The 21218-nt window shown below is 42.9% G+C and overlaps 2 protein-coding genes across 33 annotated transcripts in view; one reads left to right on the top strand and one right to left on the bottom strand.

Annotated features, from left to right (window-relative positions):
* Positions 1-7656, top strand: part of CARMIL1 (capping protein regulator and myosin 1 linker 1) — a 306964-nt gene extending 299308 nt beyond the window's left edge. For 5 of the 7 annotated variants that reach the window (XM_070777554.1, XM_019985894.2, XM_070777552.1 and 2 more), the window contains 2 exons: positions 762-911; positions 6615-7656. In XM_070777554.1, the coding sequence (XP_070633655.1) occupies positions 762-911; positions 6615-6751 (287 nt within the window). In that variant the 3' untranslated portion in view covers positions 6752-7656. The remainder of the gene's footprint in view (positions 1-761; positions 912-6614) is intronic. The other 2 variants (XM_019985895.2, XM_019985896.2) reach the window with 2 other exon arrangements.
* The window catches only part of SLC17A1 (solute carrier family 17 member 1), a 247276-nt gene continuing 232142 nt past the window's right edge, over positions 6085-21218 (bottom strand). For 10 of the 26 annotated variants that reach the window (XM_070777555.1, XM_070777558.1, XM_070777561.1 and 7 more), the window contains 5 exons: positions 14974-19671; positions 12356-12704; positions 11673-11831; positions 7791-10930; positions 6085-6713 (listed from right to left, as the gene is read on the bottom strand). The gene's annotated coding sequence lies outside the window, so the exon portion shown is untranslated. The remainder of the gene's footprint in view (positions 6714-7790; positions 10931-11672; positions 11832-12355; positions 12705-14973; positions 19672-21218) is intronic. The other 16 variants (XM_070777556.1, XM_070777562.1, XM_070777566.1 and 13 more) reach the window with 13 other exon arrangements.

Here is a 21218-nt window from a genome sequence, read left to right as displayed (position 1 = left end):
ATCAGGGCTTCACAGGTAGATACTTGATCCCTTCCCCACTCTCCCAATAGCAAATACTATGGATGGTTCACACCCCCCATCTTCCCAGCTGAAGACTGGAGAGCTATGGAAATCACTGCTTTCCCGTTTGGGATCCAGGATAATCTCTGAGATCATTCTGATGGTGTTGCTTGAAACTGAAATTGGACTCACAAATATACATGAGGTCTCAGAACAGTTGGTAAATTCAGAGGTGGTAATGTTTTGATTTCAGTTTATTTTTCAGCTTGTCCACTAAGCTGGCCCAGGAATGAGAGCCACTTGTGAGCCCTCTTTTCCTGTTGTTCCCATTCCTACTTTCTTGTACATTATTCATGCCGGTTACTTCATTTCCTTGTTCTGTGCCTCCCTCTGGACTAGCGTGCCCAACTCATTTCTGAATCAGGTAAACGGCTGTGCTTCTTCTGGATTATTCCATAGTGAATGTGAATTTCATTAATCCATCTTGGAATTGAAATAGTAACGCGGGGGCCTTTTTGTTAGTTATATTTTGGGGGCAGACTCGGAGCTCACCTCATTTTGCACGACATTTCCATAATGTTGGCTGTTGAATTCTATTGATAATGGTGTGTCTGTTCAGGACCAACATTGGAGGTACCTTGAATCTTAAGTGGGGTGGGTAAGCTGATATTTAAGTTTTAATATTAATATTTTTTAATATTAATGTCAACACGTTGATGTATTTGCTACTATAAAGGGTAAAATGGATCCCTTTTCCTCAGTAGTGCAAAGAGGAGATTATTACAAAAGGCATTCAGATCATGACAGTGGCAAGCCTTCCGGTAGAGGGAAAAGACCTTCAAAACTGTACTCCACCATTGCAGAAGAGGAAGTGAATGCAATTGGGCGCAGGAAGTCACAGCCAACACATGGTTAGAGTCTTCACTTATCATCGCTCACTGTCCCAGAGCTTATGAACTGGCACTAACAAAAACAAACTTGAATTGAGTAACTTCTGTCCTGGGACTGGGTCAGGGATTGTTTATACAGTTGGTCTTTTTTTTCTCTAAATGGCAGCAGGATGGTCCTTCCATTGGGGGGCAAAAAGTATTGACTTAAAAAACTAAAAACAAATTCTTATGAGGAGGACCAAGTTACTTTGGATTATGGTGACTTGTCCTTTCAAATTTTTGTGATCATGGAGGTTGATTTTTCTATTTGGGGTCATGTCTCCTAGTCTCTTCCTTTCTCTCTTTACTCTTCTAGCAAAGGATACAGGTGATCTTTCAGTGGACACTTTGTAACCCTATAGGAAGAAAGGAAACACACCAATTTACTTTTCAACCTCTTATATCATTTTACAACAGTTACCCAATAACTGTCTTCCATTCGACACTATACATCCTGTAAAGTTCTGTTCAGGTGAGGACAGTCCCAGGAAATGGTTTTTAAATCAGCTTTTATCTCCGGTGGGAAATTTTAGAATAAGTACTGCTGACTCAGAGAGGAAATGGTTTTTCTATGACAAAGTATTCATCATCTTCCTGGTTAATAGGTTTTTATAAATATGACTTAAAGTCTTTTAAAGGAAGTTTTAGTATCATAGAAGAAATATTAAATATTTTGATATCTGAAGCTTCTTTAAGGGATTTCTTCCCTTGGAATAGGCTTTTTTCCCCCCCTCCCTGTAATACTTTATCCCTGGAGCCACCTACCTTCATATATTACCATCTGATAAAGTGCCTGGAGTTTAGCCATAATCCCACACCCTTTACTGCCTCTTCAGAAAGCATCCCAGAAGGCAGGTCAGTGGAAGTGAACTTAAAATAGGGATAATTTCCGTTTACTGAAAAAGGCTAAACCATTCTCAAACCTTTGATCTACCTTATAGCTTAGTAGCCCAGTGAGTTATGACTTCTCAGTAGGAACTGTTGTCTTTGAGGACTTTCTCTGACACAGTTAAAATCAAGAACAATGGAGCAAGCATCTACCAGTCTCCCACCAGCAACAGCATTGGAGTCAGCCTTCTTGACCAGATACTGTGAGATAAGCCATGTCCTCTGACTTGCCTGGTGGCCCAGCACACACTAGCCAGGTGACAGGGTGGCCTTAAGGACATGGCCCACTGCATAAAGAAGGCAACATTCTGTTTGGGCTGGGTAGCACCTGCCCTAGAGGAAAACAACTGACTTATTTCTTGATTTTTAAAGGGTTTCCTGTGGTAGGTGTGTTCATAGTCACACAGTTACATAGCTTCTCTGTGCAAGAGATTTTTTAATGTTTTCAAGAAAATCTGTTATCTTCAAATCATATAAATTACAATAAGACATTTTCTGAAGAAAGAGAATTTATATTAAATTAGAAGCTCTATATTGTCTCTTTTGATAAGGACACCCAAGGTTACCTAGATGTTGCTAGATTTTGGAAATTTACATTTGAACTCTTGCATCAGTTGACTTATAATCATTTGTTGTTAACAAAGCACCCTTCACGCAATGTAACGTTCATTTTTCAAGAGACCACCAATAGCACTTTATATATACAACACATGGATGGAGAGCCCACCTGCCAGTACCACACTGATCATAGTGAGGTTTTGAGTTAGAGTAAAAATAAGATGAAGCCAGAGAAAAGCCAAATCCTAGAAAGGCAAGAAATTCTCTCTCTCTGAATTTTTTTTTTTTTTTTGATGACCTCTTTGGTTTAAAACTCTCATTGTGATGGGCTACGTCAAATTTTGATGGAATTCAATAGGACCATCTTGATTTGCTTTCCTGCCTAGATTTCTTGAGCTATGAACAGGAACCAAAAGCATAATTTTTAAAGGACCTTCAGTTAAAATAATCTGACGTACAATATTTTAATCTTGTTTTGTTAGTGCCGATTCCCAGCACTTGTCTTCAGCCCTGAGAATTGCATAGCAGTCTGCTTTCTGAATAGTTTGGTTAACAAATGCAATTAGCAGAGCAATTCTATTAAACCACAGTGTGTAGTTTTCTTTCAGTATTTTAAGAGCAGCTTTGTTTATGCTAAAACAGCTTTCTCACCTTCCTAAATCATTTCTCTCTGAAACAAACAGAAGCTATTGTTCTCAAAGCATGCTGCCTATTTTTATCATGATTATTATGTTTTAATTATGTGGCTATTTTAATATTGGTTTGACAGGTAAAATGCTTGCTTTCTTTTCCTGGAAGTATGTGTAATTGCATCTTTTGAATTTCATATCATTCTCTACGTTTAATATAAGCTGTGATGTCTTCATTAGAGTACGTCCTATTTTCTTCAAGAAAAGAGTTGGTTTTGACATTGTATGCATTGTAATGTATCCTATTTGGACAGGCCATCCTATTCTGAGATCCCTATAGTGTATCACTTGCTTCTTCCATAATTCAGCCTATAGCCAACAAATATTTGGTTGTGGCTAATAATCTGCAACCCAGTGCTATGTTCCCCATTTTTCACCAGATCTGGGTTCTACTACCTCTATGTGAATTCTTCAAAAGAAATTTAACAGTTCATTGACACTTTCGGTGCCTGTCAGAAAATATTCCAAAAAAAAAAGGCCAACTACAGATGATTATTTTAAGGTCATCATGTTTTTCTCCCGAGAAATATGAATGTCAGTGGAGCTTAAAATAGAGAAAAGCTCACATTTTTATATCTCTAATTCTGAATTTATATGCACATTTCAGATGCTCTAAAATTAGCATATATATGTATTTGCATATATATATGCAAACTCAGATCATCTTCAAGAATGACAGACTTCACATTTGAGCCTATCAGTTATCACCACTGAAGAGAGGATATGAATATACATAGAATGTTTCTGTTGAATAAATTGCCTTTTTACTTAGGTATCTTTTATAATTTTAATGGTACCTGGAATGGTAATACATGTGTATAGACACATATAGAGAAGCTCTTGAACTTTGATGTATGACTTGTTGCATTAAAGAAGTGTAGTAAAACAGTCTTTAAAACAGTTATCAAGTCAAGCAGTAAATCAGGCTGCCTAAGAGAAAGTTTCTCTAAATTAGTAAAAAGTCTGAATTCAGAAATACTGAACCTACTTAAATATAATTGTAATTTTGTAATTACTGTCCTAATTATATGCAATCAAATAATGCTGCCTAAAGGCTGGAAAACAAATGACAAAGAACACACCTCCTACTAAGGTTGTTTGCACTAGCAATCTGGACTACTACCAAGTGCTTTGGCTTTGTGCAAACAGTTCCTTGGTCTCACCATGCCTCAGTTTTCCTGTCCAAGAATGGTGCCTTACTTATGATACAAAGAAAATGTCAGCCTGGTACTAGACTCATTATTACATTCACAACTGGTAGAGTTAAATCAATGAAAGTGAATTTTTTAGAATGAATTTTTAAATAATGTCACCACCATAGTGAACTGCATTGGCAGTCCTCCAGAAACAGCATATCATTATTCCTCTCCGTGACTGTGTCAGGCAAATTAGAAGTTTTGCTTTCATGACTGGTACCAGGTTGGCTCTATGTCACCAACTCAGAAATCAGCCTGTTAACTTGTGCACACCCCCGCCCTCCCCCGCTGGCCTGGAGGACTTAGAAGCTAGTGTCACTTGGATGGAGACTGAAGGACAGTCTTACTTTTTGCAGGAAGATTCCTGTGTTGGATTGGTACTCAATTTCGGTTAGTCCTGGTCCAGGGTTCTTGGTTTTTATCTGTGACAGAAACGCATTTGATTGCAGGAATTTCTCCATTTTTAGAGGGTATTCTTGATGTCATATCATGTGACATCAATTAGACCTGGGATTCTGAGGATGTTATAAATATTGGATGAAATTTTTTAATCTAAGAAAGCAAGCTAATACGTTTGCTCTGAAGATAAACGAGCAATATATCAGCATACTTCTTCCTTTGAATTTGTAGTGTTGGAAACCTGAGTAATACTTATTTTAGTTTTAAAATGAATAAGATTTTCTAGCTGATTTCACTAGTAATCATCTGTTTTGAGGTTAGGTTATTGCAAAGTATTTCAAGATCAAAATATAGTAAATTTTCTCTGCTAACCCCTGTTCATAGTACACACACACAGAAGTTCAGAACTTAAGTATTGAGTATTACTATCAAATTACTTTGTGAAAAAGGGAAAATTATTTATAGAAAATTACTTACCTTTTCTCCCCAAACCTGGCTTGTTAACTTTCAAAGGACCAAACACATTTTTTTTTTTTGTTAACCCAAATCAAGCTAAAATAAAACATCAATATAATATTCTTTGTTTTTCCCCCTCCATCTGAGAATTTGCTCAAAACTGTTGGGTAAAAAGTCAAGTTTTTTAAAAATTACTTTTTATCATGAAATTTTATCCTTTTAAGAATTTTGAGTAAATTCAATGTAATTAACTAAAATTTAAATTTTTATTGTGTAGAGATCAGAATCTGGCTCTGACAGCAGGATTGGCAAGAGAAATACTTTATTATGTTTGCATTTTGCCTATTAGGTTTCATGAGCTTTCACTTCCTAAAACAACATTCCTTAGCAGATGAAACATTTAAATAGCCAGTTCCTGGCAAGATGAGTTTTTTTTAATATAATGCTAACATTAAAATGATTCAAAGCATCAAATGAATCCTCTTGGTTTTCCAGGACTGGATATTTAAACTTCTGAGTAGTGAGGTAGCTGCACTTTTTCAAGCCACACAAAGTGCATGGGGTTTGGTATTTTTAGCTTTTAAGTGATATCTCTACAATAGACCTGGTGAGTAATATTTAATAACTCTTAACAGCCACGCTGGAGTATGGCATCTGGACCTTTTCCAAGGTACAGTAGCAGAGAAGCTATGACCTAGTTGAAAAGAACATGATTTTGGAGAAAGATTTAATTTAAATCCTGATTGCAAGTTTTATAGAACCTACCTAGTAGTTGTGGACAGTAACAGTGATAAAACAGAGCGCCTGGCAGGACACAGCACGAAGGCTCAGTCTGGTGATTGTTCTCCCATCACTGCTTTGTAGATCCCCCATGTTCATATGTGATTAGAACAGGCAACAAACATGCAGTTGTTTTTTTTTTTTAAACCTGAAAGCTGTTCCTAAAGGTTTGAATAGAGGCAGCATTAATTCATTTCCACAAGACTTTATTCCATTTCCTAGAGAGTGAAACTGAGGTTTTCTGAGACACAGAAAGGCCTGACAGAGATCACTGGGGCGCCTCCTCATATCCTGTCCTTGAAGCAGGGACTGCCACCCCTAAATCGTGTGCAGAAGGCAACGGATGGAATATCTGTCCAGCAGCGCCACCTGTTTCCTGTGCCGCATGAATGGGCAGCTATGACCGAGGAGGTCCCCTGGGACAGAGTGGCTTCCGGGTCCTCCCACCCCCACCCTCCCCTGCTGGGGTCCTCACCCTCAGATGGTCAACCGCATCTATGAGAGGCTCACCCTCTCATAGACTGGGGTTTTCATGTTTTTCTGTGTTGTTTTGTTGGTTTGTTTTTTATTTCTGTTTAGAGGCTTGAAATGTACTTGGAAAATTGTTTCTGAGAAAGTTCATCTCAAACCCTTCCACACTCTTCAGGGCCCCTGCCTATCTCACCCCACCAGCATCTCCTTGTTCATCAACTGTAACGACTTTCTTCCCTTCCTTTCAGTGTCCAGGAGAAGCTGGAGCCAGCAGGCCCAGGAGTGTCAAGAGCAAAAGCAATGGGCCTCCAGTAAAGATGGCCAGCCAGGCAGCAAATCCAGCGACTCTGGGGAAGAAGCAGAAAGAGAGTATATTTTTGTGTAATGGTCACCCACGCAGAAGTCTTCCTGTGAGGGGTGCTTTTGTTAGCCATCAGAGAGGAACCAAGGGCAACATCTCTTTCTTCTTCTAAGCATTTGTCTCTTGGTGCTTTTTTCTTTCTCCTTTTTTCCTCGAGAACCAAAACAAATCCATTTCTCGGGAATCAAAGCACAGGTTTGATCTTTCCCAACCCTTGGCATTTGATTTCTATGCATTCCTTCATCTGCCTTCAACAAATGCCAGCATTATCCCATGGGCCCTACTTGAATTTCTCTGAGGCAGCTACAGGTTGCCCCGTCAGATGAGTGTGGGGAGGTAAACGAGGTAACTGGACACATACTCATGAGTAACACCATCCAGCTGACTGTGGGGTACTGCTGCATGTACCTGTGTCAAACCTGCACTTGACTCATAGAGCAATTTATTCTTGATGTATGCGATTGCACACTGTAATTAACAGAGCACACTAATAATTTGTATAAATTATATATATCAGATCTTGGGTATGGTTTTTACATTCTCCCATGGGGAACTTCTTCTTTCCCGACGTGGAATTGTACATTTAAATTTGGTACAGTGACCTTTGTGATACCACCAAGTGAGTTAAGAACCGAGTGAAAGGCCCATGGCTGATTCTACCATGCTCCCAGATTAATGTATATAGTTGATTGGAATGAGGTTTTATGAATATTCATGTTTTTTGAAGGCCTTTAATTTCTGTTCTGCATATTAGCTTTTAATGTGTGATTAAGAGAGAATACTTTGACACCTGTAAAAAATCAAAATACTACTTTTTAAGACATTTCACAAATATTCACTTACATTACAGGCTGAGGTATTTTATTCATATGTATATTTATACCAATAAAATGATTTTACAAGTGGAATTTTGACTTTCTCCAGTGATTTTTTTTAGTGAGGATTGGCTTGTGGTGATGAGCTTTGTTTTCTAAAACTCCAGAATAATCACAGTTCCCAGATAATCAAAAACCTATTACATTCTAAATAAATGCAACTTGCTGATTTCATGGCCTGCTCTTACCTTTGGGGAAAAGATGAAATTCATCAAAATGTTTTCAGAGTCCACAAGAACCCAGTCATCAGGCCAGATAATGGAGTTGGGGCTGGGGTCTCTCTGAAAAATCCCAAGACACTGTGAGATGAGCAGGACGACTGCTGGGAGGGGTCTGGGAATCTTCACCGAATGAGAAGTTACAGATCATGGTTTTCCTATTGGTGCCATGTGCAGACCCTTAACTAAGAATGAGGCTATTGGTAATTCACACTCCATCTCAGGTATACCTAACAGGGGCTCAAAACCCAGGAATCACTTTAAGGATGCATTCTTTGTATAGTTAGACTGGGCAGGCTGACCTTTCGTTTTCCCTTAGTTTAGCGTTGGATGGTCTGGGTCCACTTTGCACCTGCTGTTTGGCCAATGATTGGTGAGGCAGGCGTCAGGTGTTGTAAAGAAGTCAATGCAATTAAAAAACGGCCACTGAAAATTCAGGAAGAGGGAAACAGACACCTGGTTAATTAGAAGGGGAGATCCACCCTGTGGCAGGAAAGGTGTCGCACATTTGACCCTGCCCCGTGCTGGCTCATTTCCCTGGGTGCTCCAGCTGCTGCTGTTCACAATCCACTTTCTCTCACACTGTGTGCAAAACAGTGTTCCTAGGGAAAATTCTGCAAGCTTGAAGGGAAAATAATGATTCATTTTATCTTTGCAAAATAAAATGTATGGAAAAATTACAACAAAACCGCAAGAGGCAGGACAGTCCTGATTTTGCAGTGTTACACCCGTCTTCGATCCCAAATGTGTGGACTTACCTGGTGGTCCAGTGGTTGAGGTTCCATGCTCCCAAGGCAGAGGGCCCGGGTTCAATCTCTGGTCAAGGAACTAGATCCCACAAGCTGCAAGTATGATCTCATAACGCTGCAACTAAGACCCAGCACAGCCCATTAAAAAAAAAAATCCTGAGTGGACAAATCCTAAATTGAGATGGCCATGAAAAGATTTAGCATGTTTTGCTCTGGATTAAAAGCACTACCCAAGTGTGACCCTGCAGTAGGAACCACGTGGTGTTCATTTTCAGCCGGTCCCTCTTTTTCTGCAGAGCAAGAATGTTAACCAACGCCTTCTCTGGCTTGTTGAAGGAACCCAGTGGGAGGTCTTGGTGGAAAGCTGTAGATTGAGTCTGACCCTCATTTCCACTGTATAAGGTGCTAAGAAAATGGAGGTTTCAGACCCTCAAGGTTATTACTACTATGTTTGGGGTTCTGCTCTTCCTAAGCTACACAGTCCACTAGAAACCTGTATTCCCAGTACTCACGTCTTTAACCCAGAACCCAACCCCTTGGTCAAACTGCTGAAGACCAGAGTAGGAGACAAAGGAGGGAAGACAAAGGAAAGCGAAAGGATGAAGGGTGTGATTTTTTTCCCTTAGATTTTGATTCTTCTTTCTCTCTCCTGAGTTTTGACTGGACAAAACAAAACTATAAAATCCATGCTATGGTCTCTTCAATAAGTGGTGCTGGGAAAACTGGACAGCTATATGTAAAAGAATGAAATTAAAACACTTCCCTATAATATACACAAAAATAAACTCAAAATGGGATTAAAGAACTAGGTGCAAGCCCGAAGAGAAAAACAGCAGAACACTGACATCAATCACAGCAAGATCTTTTTTGAGTAATGAAAACAAAACCAAACAAAAGGGACCTAATTAAACTTAAAAGCTTCTGCACAGCAAAGGAAACTGTAAACTGAACAAAAAGATAACCCACAGAATGCAAGAAAATATTTGCAAACAAAACAACCAACAAGGGATTAATCTCTAAAATATACAAACAGCTCATTCAGCTCAATGTCAAAAAAGCAAATAACCCAATCAAAAAATGGGTGAAAGATCTAGACATTTCTCCAAAGACATACAGATGGCCAACAAACACATGAAAAGATGCTCCCAACAACACTAATTATTAAAGAAATGCAAATCAGAACTACAATGAGATATCACCTCACACCAGTCAGAATGGCCATCATCAAAAAATAAATGCTGCAGAGGATGTGAAGAGAAGGGAACCTTCCTAAACTGTTGATGGCAAAGTGAAATGGTACAACCACTATGGAGAAGAGTATGGAGGTTCCTTAAAAAACTAAAAATAGAGCTACCATATGATCCTGCAATCCCACCCCCGGGCATGTATCTGGAGAAAAACAGGGTCTGAAGGGATACTTGTACCTCAATGTTCATTGTAGCACTGTTTACAATAGCCAGGGCGTGCAAACCATGTAAATGTCCACTGACATAAGGGTGAAGAAAATGTGGCACAAATATGCAGTGGAATATTATTTGGCTATTAAAAAGGATGAAATAATGCCATTTGCAGCAACATGGACGGACCTAGAGATTGTCGTACTGAGTAGTTAGAGCGATGCATAAAACCACTGCCTGTGGTTCCTGACCTGGCCTGCCGGACCACACCGCCCATCCCCCCGCAGCCCTCACAGCTGGTGCTAAGTGCTGTAGAGGCCGTATAACAGACCTCAGGGTTAGCAGTGGTGCCCCTCTCTAGTAGGGGGCCCGGATTACTTACCTTAGTCCTCTTAGGTAAGTGGACTCTTAGGTGGCCCTCTTAGGTGGGGCCAGGGAGGAGAAGACAGGTGAAACCTGTTAAGTCCTTTTCGAATCCTCTTTGCCACAAGGTGGCAAACCCGAACCATGGGGACTTAGCTGCCAGTCTCAGGGCCACAGGAGTGGATACTGTGACGAGGACAAAAATGTTATTGTCCTGACCAGTAGCTGGCCACGGTCCTTCGGTAGTCAACTGCTGAACTTGGATGGTGTTGACCAGTTGCCTCTGGGTTACCATGGTGTCAGCACTGTGACCAGCGCTCCTGGGAGGTGTCCACAAGATGAGGGAGTGGGTTTCCCATCTCAGCTGTTGAAGCAGCTCATTCACAGCCCAGCAGTGATGGGGTTGGGAGGCAGGGGGAGATGCTGGTGTGCGTCGTTCTCATCAGCCCACTCCCGAACTTCATGGCCGACAAAGTGGATTCCCTGGTCACTCCTGATGTCCATGGGGGTCCTGTATGTTGTGCATCCAGCACTTCTAGCCCCCAACAGTGGTTTTATGCCTTGCTCAACCACCTGGGTGGGCGTTTTATAATGTCTTCACCTGTTGTGACAGAGACATCAATGGTATATTGGTCAGGGTAGCTTACGCATCTGAAGCCAGGTCCTGGAGCAACAGCCCAACTGTGTGGGGCAGCTGGTGAGCAGAACAGGACAGCAATCTTTGCTATGGAGGAGTGGGGTGGGTGGGCAGGCTGCCATTTATAGGGGGAATTGACATCAGACTGGCTCATCAGTAACCAGGGAAACCAGCAGCGGGGGTATGTCCTTCACAGCCCCTCAGAAAATTTTGTTTCTTGAGATAAGGACATTTATGATTTACTCTCCTAGCAGCTTTCAAATATGCAATACAGTACTATTGACCTCAGTCCCATGCTGTGCATTATATTCCCAGGAGTCTTAGGGGGTCTCTGTATTAATCATGTCTTTTTATTTTTCTAAGACTCCTAGTTGGAGGGGTGATGCGTGTGGGGAGAAGGTCTGCTTCTATAGCTTCCTATGAGAGCAAACTGATGGTCCCTTAGCAAACACTTGAGTGGATGGATGGGCCGGGCCTACAGACCCTAATGTCCAGGTGGAAAGTTAGGCCTTTGGGGTATCTCCCCAGCACCCGGGTCTTTTCCCATCCTCCTCCATATCCCTGGTCCTCCTGCTGGGCTAGTGGGTGGGAAAGGGGTTCAGTGTGCCTGGGTTTGTGGGTTCTGTGGACCTCAGAGGCCCAAGGAGAACAGCAGAGGGTTGGAAACGAGCACCCCTAGTGCCCCTGGGTCTGATGGCTGTCTTACCATCCAGGAGGGACCCGAGAGGCCTCGGGGATTGAATCTGTCCAAGAAGGAAAGCAATCAACTCAGTCCTGTTGCAGAAGAACTGCCCACTCTGGGAGGATCACCCTGCAGACAGCTTGTCCAGAACAAGTTTTGTCAGCCACTCTAACCCTTGAATAGCTTAAAAAAAAAAACAAAAACCCTCTGTGTCACTGAGTTCAGTTGAAAAAGGGAGGAGGAGATAAAAACAAATAGTTCAGGGAGCCTGAACATGTTAATGAGGTTGATTCTTCCTGGAAAGGGCAAGAGGAAGAAACTTCCACTCCACTAAATCCAACTTTATTTAATTGAAAACTGGCCTGAAGTTAGCTTTCCAATCAATCCTGAAACGCAAACACAGCAAGACCCCGAGGTGAACAAGGGGAGGTGGGCAGATCCCAGACTCCTGGCACCAGCAGTGAAGCACAAGGAGCCATAGTGACCATGACCGACACAAGGAAAGCAGCAAGAACCCATGTGCACCACGTGAGCGTTTCGCAAATTCACACCGGCATCCTGCTTTTGAAATTCCAAGTGTTCAGGCTGTGGACACAGGGATAGGTGACCACTAGCAGGTAAGTGGCCCCCTTGAGGGTAGGCAAGGCAGCGGCCAGTGTTACTACATACAGCAAGGATCATCGTGGACTAAGAAGAATGAAACGTACCTTACTGTCACACTCCCATTCCCGGGGAGGCCCAGCTTGGATGAGGAACCACGCAAGACACCCAGAGACTGGAGGGATGGCACATCCCTGATGACAGCATCAGACATTGCATTTCCACAACCCAGCCTGTCTCACTGATTCCATGGAATCTGGCTTCAGAGCATATTCTCTCCTCTGTTTCCTGACTTCTGAGAACATCTCTAGTACTTGACCAGCTTCTTGCCACCAGTGATGGCTTCTCATTTGGTTTTTTGTTCAATATTTTGCTGAGCACTTATCATGCAAGGAGATGGTCTGGGTGCTTATCTGGTAAAACAGCTCCCATCCTTTGGCTCGTGGAGCTAACAATCTAAAAGAAAAGACAGAAAATAAGCAAGGAAGTTAATGAATGACATCATGTCTCATATAAGTGCTCTGTATGGCAGAGGAATAGGCAGTGATGGGAAGAGAGATTTTTTTCTTCTTACCCTACTGTTTTTCTATTAATTTACGCTCCCCCATTGTGATGGGTGATAGGAGGCACCACCCAGATCTCCTTTTGAAGTAACAGATTTATTACTTCAGCTGCTTGGGGGGGCTTGTCTCAACTGAAGACAGCTGACTTGCCCAAGGTCACACCCCTTCCCTGGTGACTCATCTGGTGGCTGATCAGTGCAGGAGCATGAAGGCCCAGCCTTTCCAGCTCAGAACAGCTGTGAAAAGTGACCCCACCTTCAGACCCCTCCACAGGGTGGGCTGAGGTCTTCACTGAGACAGTATCACTGCTCCATGTCTCCCTCTGCCCCATCCTGGTGCCCTCTTCCCTCCTTTGATCCCAAGAACACTTCCCAGTAACCCTCCTACACACCAGTCTCCATCCTGAGGTCAGCTTTCTGGTGAACCCAATCAGTGACAACTTTGAACGAGATGAATTTAAAGTACTTCATGTAGTTATGTTGAGCTTATTTAACAGAATATATTATAGTTCACATCAAATATTCATGGGGTAGACCACAGAGAGCCTCTAATACCTCCGGGACTGTAAGCCCGGGTTCCCTCCCCTGCAAACACTACCATTCTGTCTCCTTTCCAGGAGGGCCGAGAGACTGGAGGACCTGCTCTTCTCACTCAGCCTCTTGGCATTTCCTGGCCTGAGGGAGGATTCTCTTGGCCCCTGCAGTCCCTGTAGGAGAGCAGCCCCATCTTCCAATAGCAGAGACTGCAGAACTTGGTTCTCTCTCAGCTTCTCTCCGGTGCCACTGCCATCTCTCTTTTCCGCCTTGAAGAACTGGGCTGTGAACTCTTTATTAACCATTAACAAATAAATACATACAGGGCATCTGCTGTGTGCCAAACACTAGGCTATGAAGCTCCTCTCCTTGGAAACCACACCTGGTCCTCCTTTTCCAGAGCCGCCCAATGCAGAGGTGCCCCCAGAGAGCTTATGCCTCTTGGGAACCTTTCAAAGTTGTTGGCATTGATTGAGGGGCATTAATCCCTTTATCATGAGTTTGCTGTTTCATTTATATCCATTTCATCTCCCCCCGCCCCTCTTATCCACAATAACTTCCTCTTCCCACGGGCTTCCCGACCTCTCAGTTTTCTTACTACCCTCTATGCTGCTGCTAAGTCGCGTCAGTCGTGTCCAACTCTGTGGGACCGCATAGACAGCAGACTACCAGGCTCCGCAGTCCCTGGGATTCTCCAGGCAAGAACACTGGAGCGGGTTGCCATTTCCTTCTCCAATGCATGAAAGTGAAAAGTGAAAGTGAAGTCGCTCAGTCGTGCCCGACTCTTAGCGACCCCACGGACTGCAGCCTACCAGGTTCCTCTGTCCATGGGATTTTCCAGGCAAGAGTACTGGAGTGGGGTGACATTGCCTTCTCCGACTACCCTCTATGCTATATGCCAATATGATGGTCTTAGTACTCGAAAGTTTCTGGCCAAAAAAAAAAAGTTTACAAATACAGAATAATTCACAATTTGTAGGTGAAGAAACTGAGAAAGAGAATAGTTAGGGACCTTCTGAAATTCCCTCAGAGATGGAGAAAATGATACTAAGAAATGTGAACATTAACTGAGTTTGGCAATACGCCAGGCATTTTACGTGCCTTGTTTTGTTTGTTTAGTTGCTCAGAGTTGTGTCGGACTCTTTTGTGACCCTTTGGACTGTAGCCCACCAGGATCCTCTGTCCATGGGACTTTCCAGGCAAGGATACTGGAGTGGGTTGCCATTTCCTTCTCCAGGGGATCTTCTTGACCCAGGGGATCAAACCCAGGTCTCCAGCATTGGTGGGTGGAGCAACTCTGTGAAGCACCCAGCATGATCATCCCTATTTAAAAATAAAGAATTTAAGATTTAAAGGAGTTGAGTAACCTACTGAAGGTCACACAGTTTGTGATCCATTCTAATGCTAAAATCACTTCTAAGCACCAAGCTATCTACCAAGAGGAAGAGCCCATCTGATTTCCAGTCTGGAGTTCTAGAAGGCAGGGGATGAAGTACTGGAAGTACTGGGAAACTGCATGGCTGCATAAGTCCCAAGGTTTGCCCCATTACACTGATGTGAGTAGGGCATCCTATCTGTTGCCTCCCGCTGTGCCCCCTGCTCCTCCACAAAAAAAAAAATCCTTCTTGCCTGGAATTAACTGAGTGAGAGAGCCCAGGATCCTCCAGCATTCCCTCTGTGGTGAGATCATCCTGTGGAGAGGTGGAGGGAGCAAGGCCCCACTCCAGAAACGGGGTTATTTTACTACAATCAGGAGCCCCAGGAGCCCAGAGCAGTCAGTCTGGTAAAAGCACTTACACAGCTTTAATGCCAGTCACCTGTAGAGAAGGAGCATTAATTAGCTTAACACTCCCTCCCCAGGAAAGTCAAGGAAGCGGCTTGCCCATTTGATGCATGTGGGCAGCAATCAGAGGAGCCAGCCTTTGATTTCTTCCCCACCTCCACCCTGCAAGGCTTAGCCTCACCCCTCTTTGTGATTAGGTCCAGACAGCTGCAGGCGGGGGAGGGGACATCAAAGCTGTTCAACCTAGGTTGTTTCATAAAGTGGTTTTTATGAAGACCTGGAGAAAAGGTTGCAAATGTATATAGTTTCTTTAAAAAAAAAACCAAAACACGGTGCAGGTAGTCTCTCCCCCTGACTTTTCAGGCCCACAGCCCAGGACGAGCAAGCAGGGAAGCCAGCAGGGCAGAAGGGCAGCATCACGTGGGCACAGGGACCACTGCTGGCTAGTCTGTGGGGCTGGAAGAAGAGACTTGGCTTTTCTTCCACATGTGGAAGGTGTCCAGAGTAAACTGGGCATTGAGATGCTCTGCGTGCCCAACAGCTCTGCCACCTGCTCTCAGCACAGTCCAGTCCTGGGCTCTGGGAGCCGGGAGTGCAGCATGGCCAGTCCTTGCGTGATGGAGCCACTGTATTGGCTCTTCTTGCTGATGAGGTGGCCGTCATGGATGAGGTGGTGCACAGCCCTGAAAACAGAGGGTGTAAAGAAAGGAGGGGCCATAGGGATCAGGGACACACGGAGAGTTTGGGGGCAGAGATATGATGGAAACTACACTTGTCCTACAAGTGGAAGAAGAGATGGGAATGAAAGCAACATGGGTGGTTCCCCCAACCCCCAGCCATCCCACCTAAGTGCTACTGGATCTAAATTCACAGATGAGTTTCCTCACCTGGAAATTAGGGGTACTGATTACCCACCCATTAGGGTAATTGCAAAAATTGAATAAGAATTTTTAAAAAGTGAAGCAATGTACAGAAAGGACCTTTGGATGTGTCAATATGTAAAAATGCTCCTTTTTTTTTTTTTTTAAATCTCCACCAGATGCCCACACTCCACTCCTGAGCCTCAATTCATTCCATCCCAACACTGGCTTAAGGATGACATAGGATGGAGCAGGGCACAGCTACTTTAGTAAAGTACTGGGGTGGCCAAAAAGTTTGTGAACCCAAACGAACTTTTTGGCCAACCCTAGGGAATATCTAATGGTTTGTTTTTAGGTAACATCAGGTGGTATGACATGTGAAAACAACTCAGTCAAAACAAAACCAAACCCCATGACTGCTACAACAGAGACCTAATTCCTTATGCTGTAAAATCAGAAGCTCTAACCAGGAAAGGGTTTGGGTCACTATCATGGGAATCCAGGCATTTTAGAATGGGAACTGCTTATTTTTCCTATAGGAAAAATACAGCTTAGTGTGGACCCAGCATACTCCAGCATTTAGGAAATTTTCCTCGTCCATAATGATACTGAAGTCTGAAGTGAGACAATGCAAACTCTCTCTACCTCAATTCACAGATAACAAAGCTGAGCTGCTCTGCTAGAAAAATCAGTCTTCCCAGCCCATAAATGCCCAAAGGGCAACTCTAGACCTTCTTCCCTAAATTACTGAATCAGGAGTGAACATCTGACCCACAGAAAACCCAACAGGTTCTCTCAACAACAGTTCGGGAAAATGAAAAAAAATTAGTTCAGGAGTTGGCAAACTATTGCCTGTTAGCCCAATCTGGCAACACCCACTAGTTGATATGTTAACTGTGACTGTCTGTGGTTGTTGACAGTGATCCACGGATCCACAAAGTCTAAACTATTTACAGTCTGTCCTTTACAAAGTTTTCTACTTCCTGAAAGAGAAGGTCAGACAGACTTGGATGCTGTGACCACCATTTGGGGGTGGGAGGGTCATATGCATTCAAAACAGAGGCAGCTGTGCTCAGAGGCTTGTAGGGAGACAGGAAAAGAGAGAGACTATGCAAGAGAGCAGATAAGGGTTAAGCATCTCAGAGGAGAAAGGGCAGATAGGGCCTGACAACCTTCCAATATCCATGAGACACATGGGTCCTGCTTGAGACACATGCTCCCTCCCTTTGATAGACTTACATATCCTAAAATAAACCTTTTTTACCTAAACTAGCTTGACTGTGGTTGTTCCTTTCAACAAAATGAGTCCTAAGTCAGCTTAGGGGCTGGCATGTGACTACAGTAAGTATGGACCAGTTAGCTCTCTGAAACCATTGCTGACTCCCTTGAGAATCAGTGGGACACATTTACAGTTGCTTGGAAACAGAAAGTGCATTCCCAAAGTCCAGGTTTATGAAGCGGTAAACAGTCCCATGGAGGCCAGGAATACATCAGTGAAGGTCTTCATCATTGTGGACTAGCAGAGCATACAGGCCACCTGGTCCTGATGATTATTAAACAATATCTATTAGCTACAAAGCCCCTGACAACAGAAAATTGATTCATTGCACAGTACAGTCTATGGTAGGGTCAGCAGAAGGACTGGAGGAACTATACAGGCCCAAGATGGCATCAGTTATGCTAATAATCATATGTCATGTAATAGAAACAACCATATTACTTTGAAGAAGTAATAAAATCACAAAATTATGTAGAGTCAATAAATGGGAAGGTGATCCAATAGCTCGTGAAAGTGTTAGTTGCTCAGTCATGTCTGACTTTCCAACCCCACCGACTGTAGCCCATCAGGCTCCTCTGTCCATGGGATGTTCCAGGCAAGAATACTGGAGTGTGCAGCCATTCTCTTCTCCAGGGGATCTTCCTAACCCACGGATTGAACCTGGGTCTCCTGCATTGCAGGCAGAGTCTTTACCATCTGAGCCAAAACCTTCCTTTCTCACCAAACCAGAAGACAAAAGAGAAAAATCTAATAATTCCAATTCTTAATAGCATAAAAAAATCTGTGTCAAAAATGACTGTGAGGAAAGTAAAAAAAATAAAAGTGGCAAACAAAATTGTTTGCCACTTATATCACAGACATTGGCTACATCATTATTTATTTAACTGAATAGTGTTACTGGCTTTCTCATCCTAAAGAAGAAATCATTGTTGACTTTTTAAATTAATTGCTATAGTTTTCAGGTATGATTTTAAATCTGAAAAGAAGCTGCAAATGGCTGGCAGAAGTCAGGTTGTAAAATAGAGATTTTGTTATTATTGGGAAAAGATCATTACCAGAACTTCAGACTAAGATAAGGAACTGAGCTGATGTGGGAAGCCCACCCTCTTATATTAACCACACCGAACACCCAAAACCCAGGAACCAGAAAGGGGTCTACCTTGCTGTGTACGTGTATAAGAAAAGCACTTCCTTGTTGGACTGGCAGGTTATCCAGTATGTAAGACAGCCTCCATAAATAAGGGGCTTGCATGGGACTCCTATCAAGATGAGCTCATAGGCAAAAATTATAAAGCAACAAGGAAACTCACCACTAGTGACTATAAGCAATCTGAAGGGGACTTAAGGATATCAAAAATGTGCACATATTAAAAAAAGAATCCACAGGACAAAAATAGAAATTTAAAGAACAGGCATTTTTTTCAAAGTCAGCAAAATCATTGTAGGGCTTCCCTGGTGGTCAAGTGGTTAAGAATCTGTCTGCCAATGTAGGGTACATGGGTTTGATCCTTGCTCTGGGAAGATCCCACATGCCAGGGAGCAGCTAAGTGCCTATGCCACAACCACTGAGCAAGCACTTTATGAGTCGCACCTACTGAGCCCACGGGCCACAACTCCTGAAGCCTGTACACCCTAAAGTCCACGTTCCACAATAAGAGAAGCCACCGCAATGAGAAGCCTGTGCACTGCAATGAAGAGCAGCCTCTGCTTGCTGCAACTAGAGAAAACCCACACGCAGCAGCAAACCCAGTGCAGCCAATAAATAAATAAAATCTTTAAAAACAAACAAAAAAGACTGGTGTAGAGGATAAAGGCGGCTGCAAATTTTTACAATGCCTCCCTTTGAAAGACATAGTCTGGGCCAACCTTGCACCCTGTTTTGACAGATAGCATATGGCAACAGTGATGTTACATAACTCCTGAAGCTGGACCTTTAGGGATTTGTAGCTGCTGTATTTTTCTCTTAGGATGATCCATTTTGGAACCCAGGTACCATGCTAGGAGAAGCCCAAGTGAGCCATGTAGAGAACTGAGGCATCTCTGTAAACAGCCCCAGCTGAGCTCCTGGCTGAAGGCAATACCAACTACCAACCACATGAGGAAGGCCATTCTTTGGACTTTTTTGGTCCAATCAGGGTGATCTCACCAAGACTGGCAACAAGCCTCTTTTGATAAATCTAAGGCCAAATAGCAGAATTATAGTAAATGACTGATGCTGTAAGTTTTGAAGTGGTACATTACCTAACAACAGAGAACTAAAAATACCACCATGGAGAAGTCACAGATCAGATGAAAAAATGAGCTTTACCTCCACTGCTAAGTGTCTTTGGGTGAGCTCCAAGGTGGATACCAGGCAAACTTTGGCCGGACGGAAGTTGAAAAGAATGTTACTCTGGAAGGGAGCCCTAGATGGAACACAGAGCATGACATACGCAATGCTGAGTAGGGAAATACCTGGCAATAAGCAACAGAGTTGAAAATGAGTTCTAAGTTATCCCATTAAAAAAAAAAAGTTTCCATCTTTCTAAATTCCATATATATGCAGAGAGCGGGGGGCGGGGGATGATTTGGGAGAATGGCACTGAAACATGTATAATATCATATAAGAAACGAATCGCCAGTCCAGGTTCGATGGAGGATACAGGATGCTTGGGGCTGGTGCACTGGGATGACCCAGAGGGATGGTACGGGGAGGGAGGTGGGAGAGGGGTTCAGGATGGGGAACATGTGTACACCCGTGGTGGATTCATGTTGATGTATGGCAAAACCAATACAATATTGTAAAGTAATTAGCCTCCAATTAAAATAAAAAATAAATAATAAAAAAGTTTCAATGACTGCTGTTTTGTATCAGAAAGGTTTATCATTTTAAGTAATTAACTTGGATTTTGTGCTTTAGTATTTGAAACTTCACTTATATTACATGTAGGCAAAAAATAATCAATGACTAAATATGCTACTAAGTTAAAAGAATGAATACTTTTGCAGAGAATTCACCAATGTGTAAATCACATACACTATTATCTGCTTCTCTTGCTTACTCCTCCTTAAGACCCAAACTCCTGGGCCACAAACCTCAAGTCGTCTGTTTTCAATTGTTACTGATTATCTGCTGCCAGCCACTGTCCTGGACTGCCCTGCTAATCTTGCTCAGTACTAGGCATTCATTGGGCAGGCAACAAATATTTAAAGAATTGAGCAAAATTGTCTTCTTGAACAAAGGTGAGTTCCTAGGGCCTTGAGGGCTCTCAATAGAACAAATATTCCTTATGTACAAGCTAGGAGCTTCCTTGTAACTCAGTCAGTAAAGAATCTGCCTGCAGTGCAGGAAACCCTTGTTCGGGAAGATCCCCTAGAGAAGGAAATGGCAAACCATTCCAGTATTCCTACCTGGAAAATCCCATGGACAGAGGAACCTGGCAGGCAACAGTCCATGGCATTGCAAGAGTTGGACATGACTTAGCAATTAAACCACCTGCACAGGAATAAATTGGCCATTTTTAAAAGCTCTGTGAACCCAGATCACTCATGAAAAAGAATTAAATCACCCCCAGTTAGAGATCATGGGTTATAACCAACTACAAGTTCTGTAAAAACTATTAATAATAATATGGCAGAACTTTCACTAAGAGGTGAGCAACAGAGCAAGTATTTACTTCCCTTAGAAGCTTGGCTATCGGGTCCATGAGCCCTTAGTCAGGCACCAATGTCTGGCCCTAAGTTCAGAGCACGGAAGTCCATCCATGGCTGCAGCAGCACCTGATTCTGGTCTCAATGGTGCTGTAATGATAGAGTCACGGAAAGATCTTGTCCAGTCAGACAACTGGAGAAATGAGCCCAAGCCCCTGGCAGAGTCCTGAGCACCAGAAACTCAGGAGAGTGGCCTGGGGACCACTTGGTCCCATTTTGTGTGTGTGTGTATTTAACCTAGATTTGTATATATCTGTTATAT

This window comes from Bos indicus, chromosome 23 (genome assembly GCF_029378745.1).
Source record: "Bos indicus isolate NIAB-ARS_2022 breed Sahiwal x Tharparkar chromosome 23, NIAB-ARS_B.indTharparkar_mat_pri_1.0, whole genome shotgun sequence".
In the NCBI taxonomy this organism is placed as follows: Eukaryota; Metazoa; Chordata; class Mammalia; order Artiodactyla; family Bovidae; genus Bos; species Bos indicus.
The sequence above is the reverse complement of the archived record's forward strand: the minus strand, read 5'-3'. Positions and strand labels throughout refer to the sequence as shown.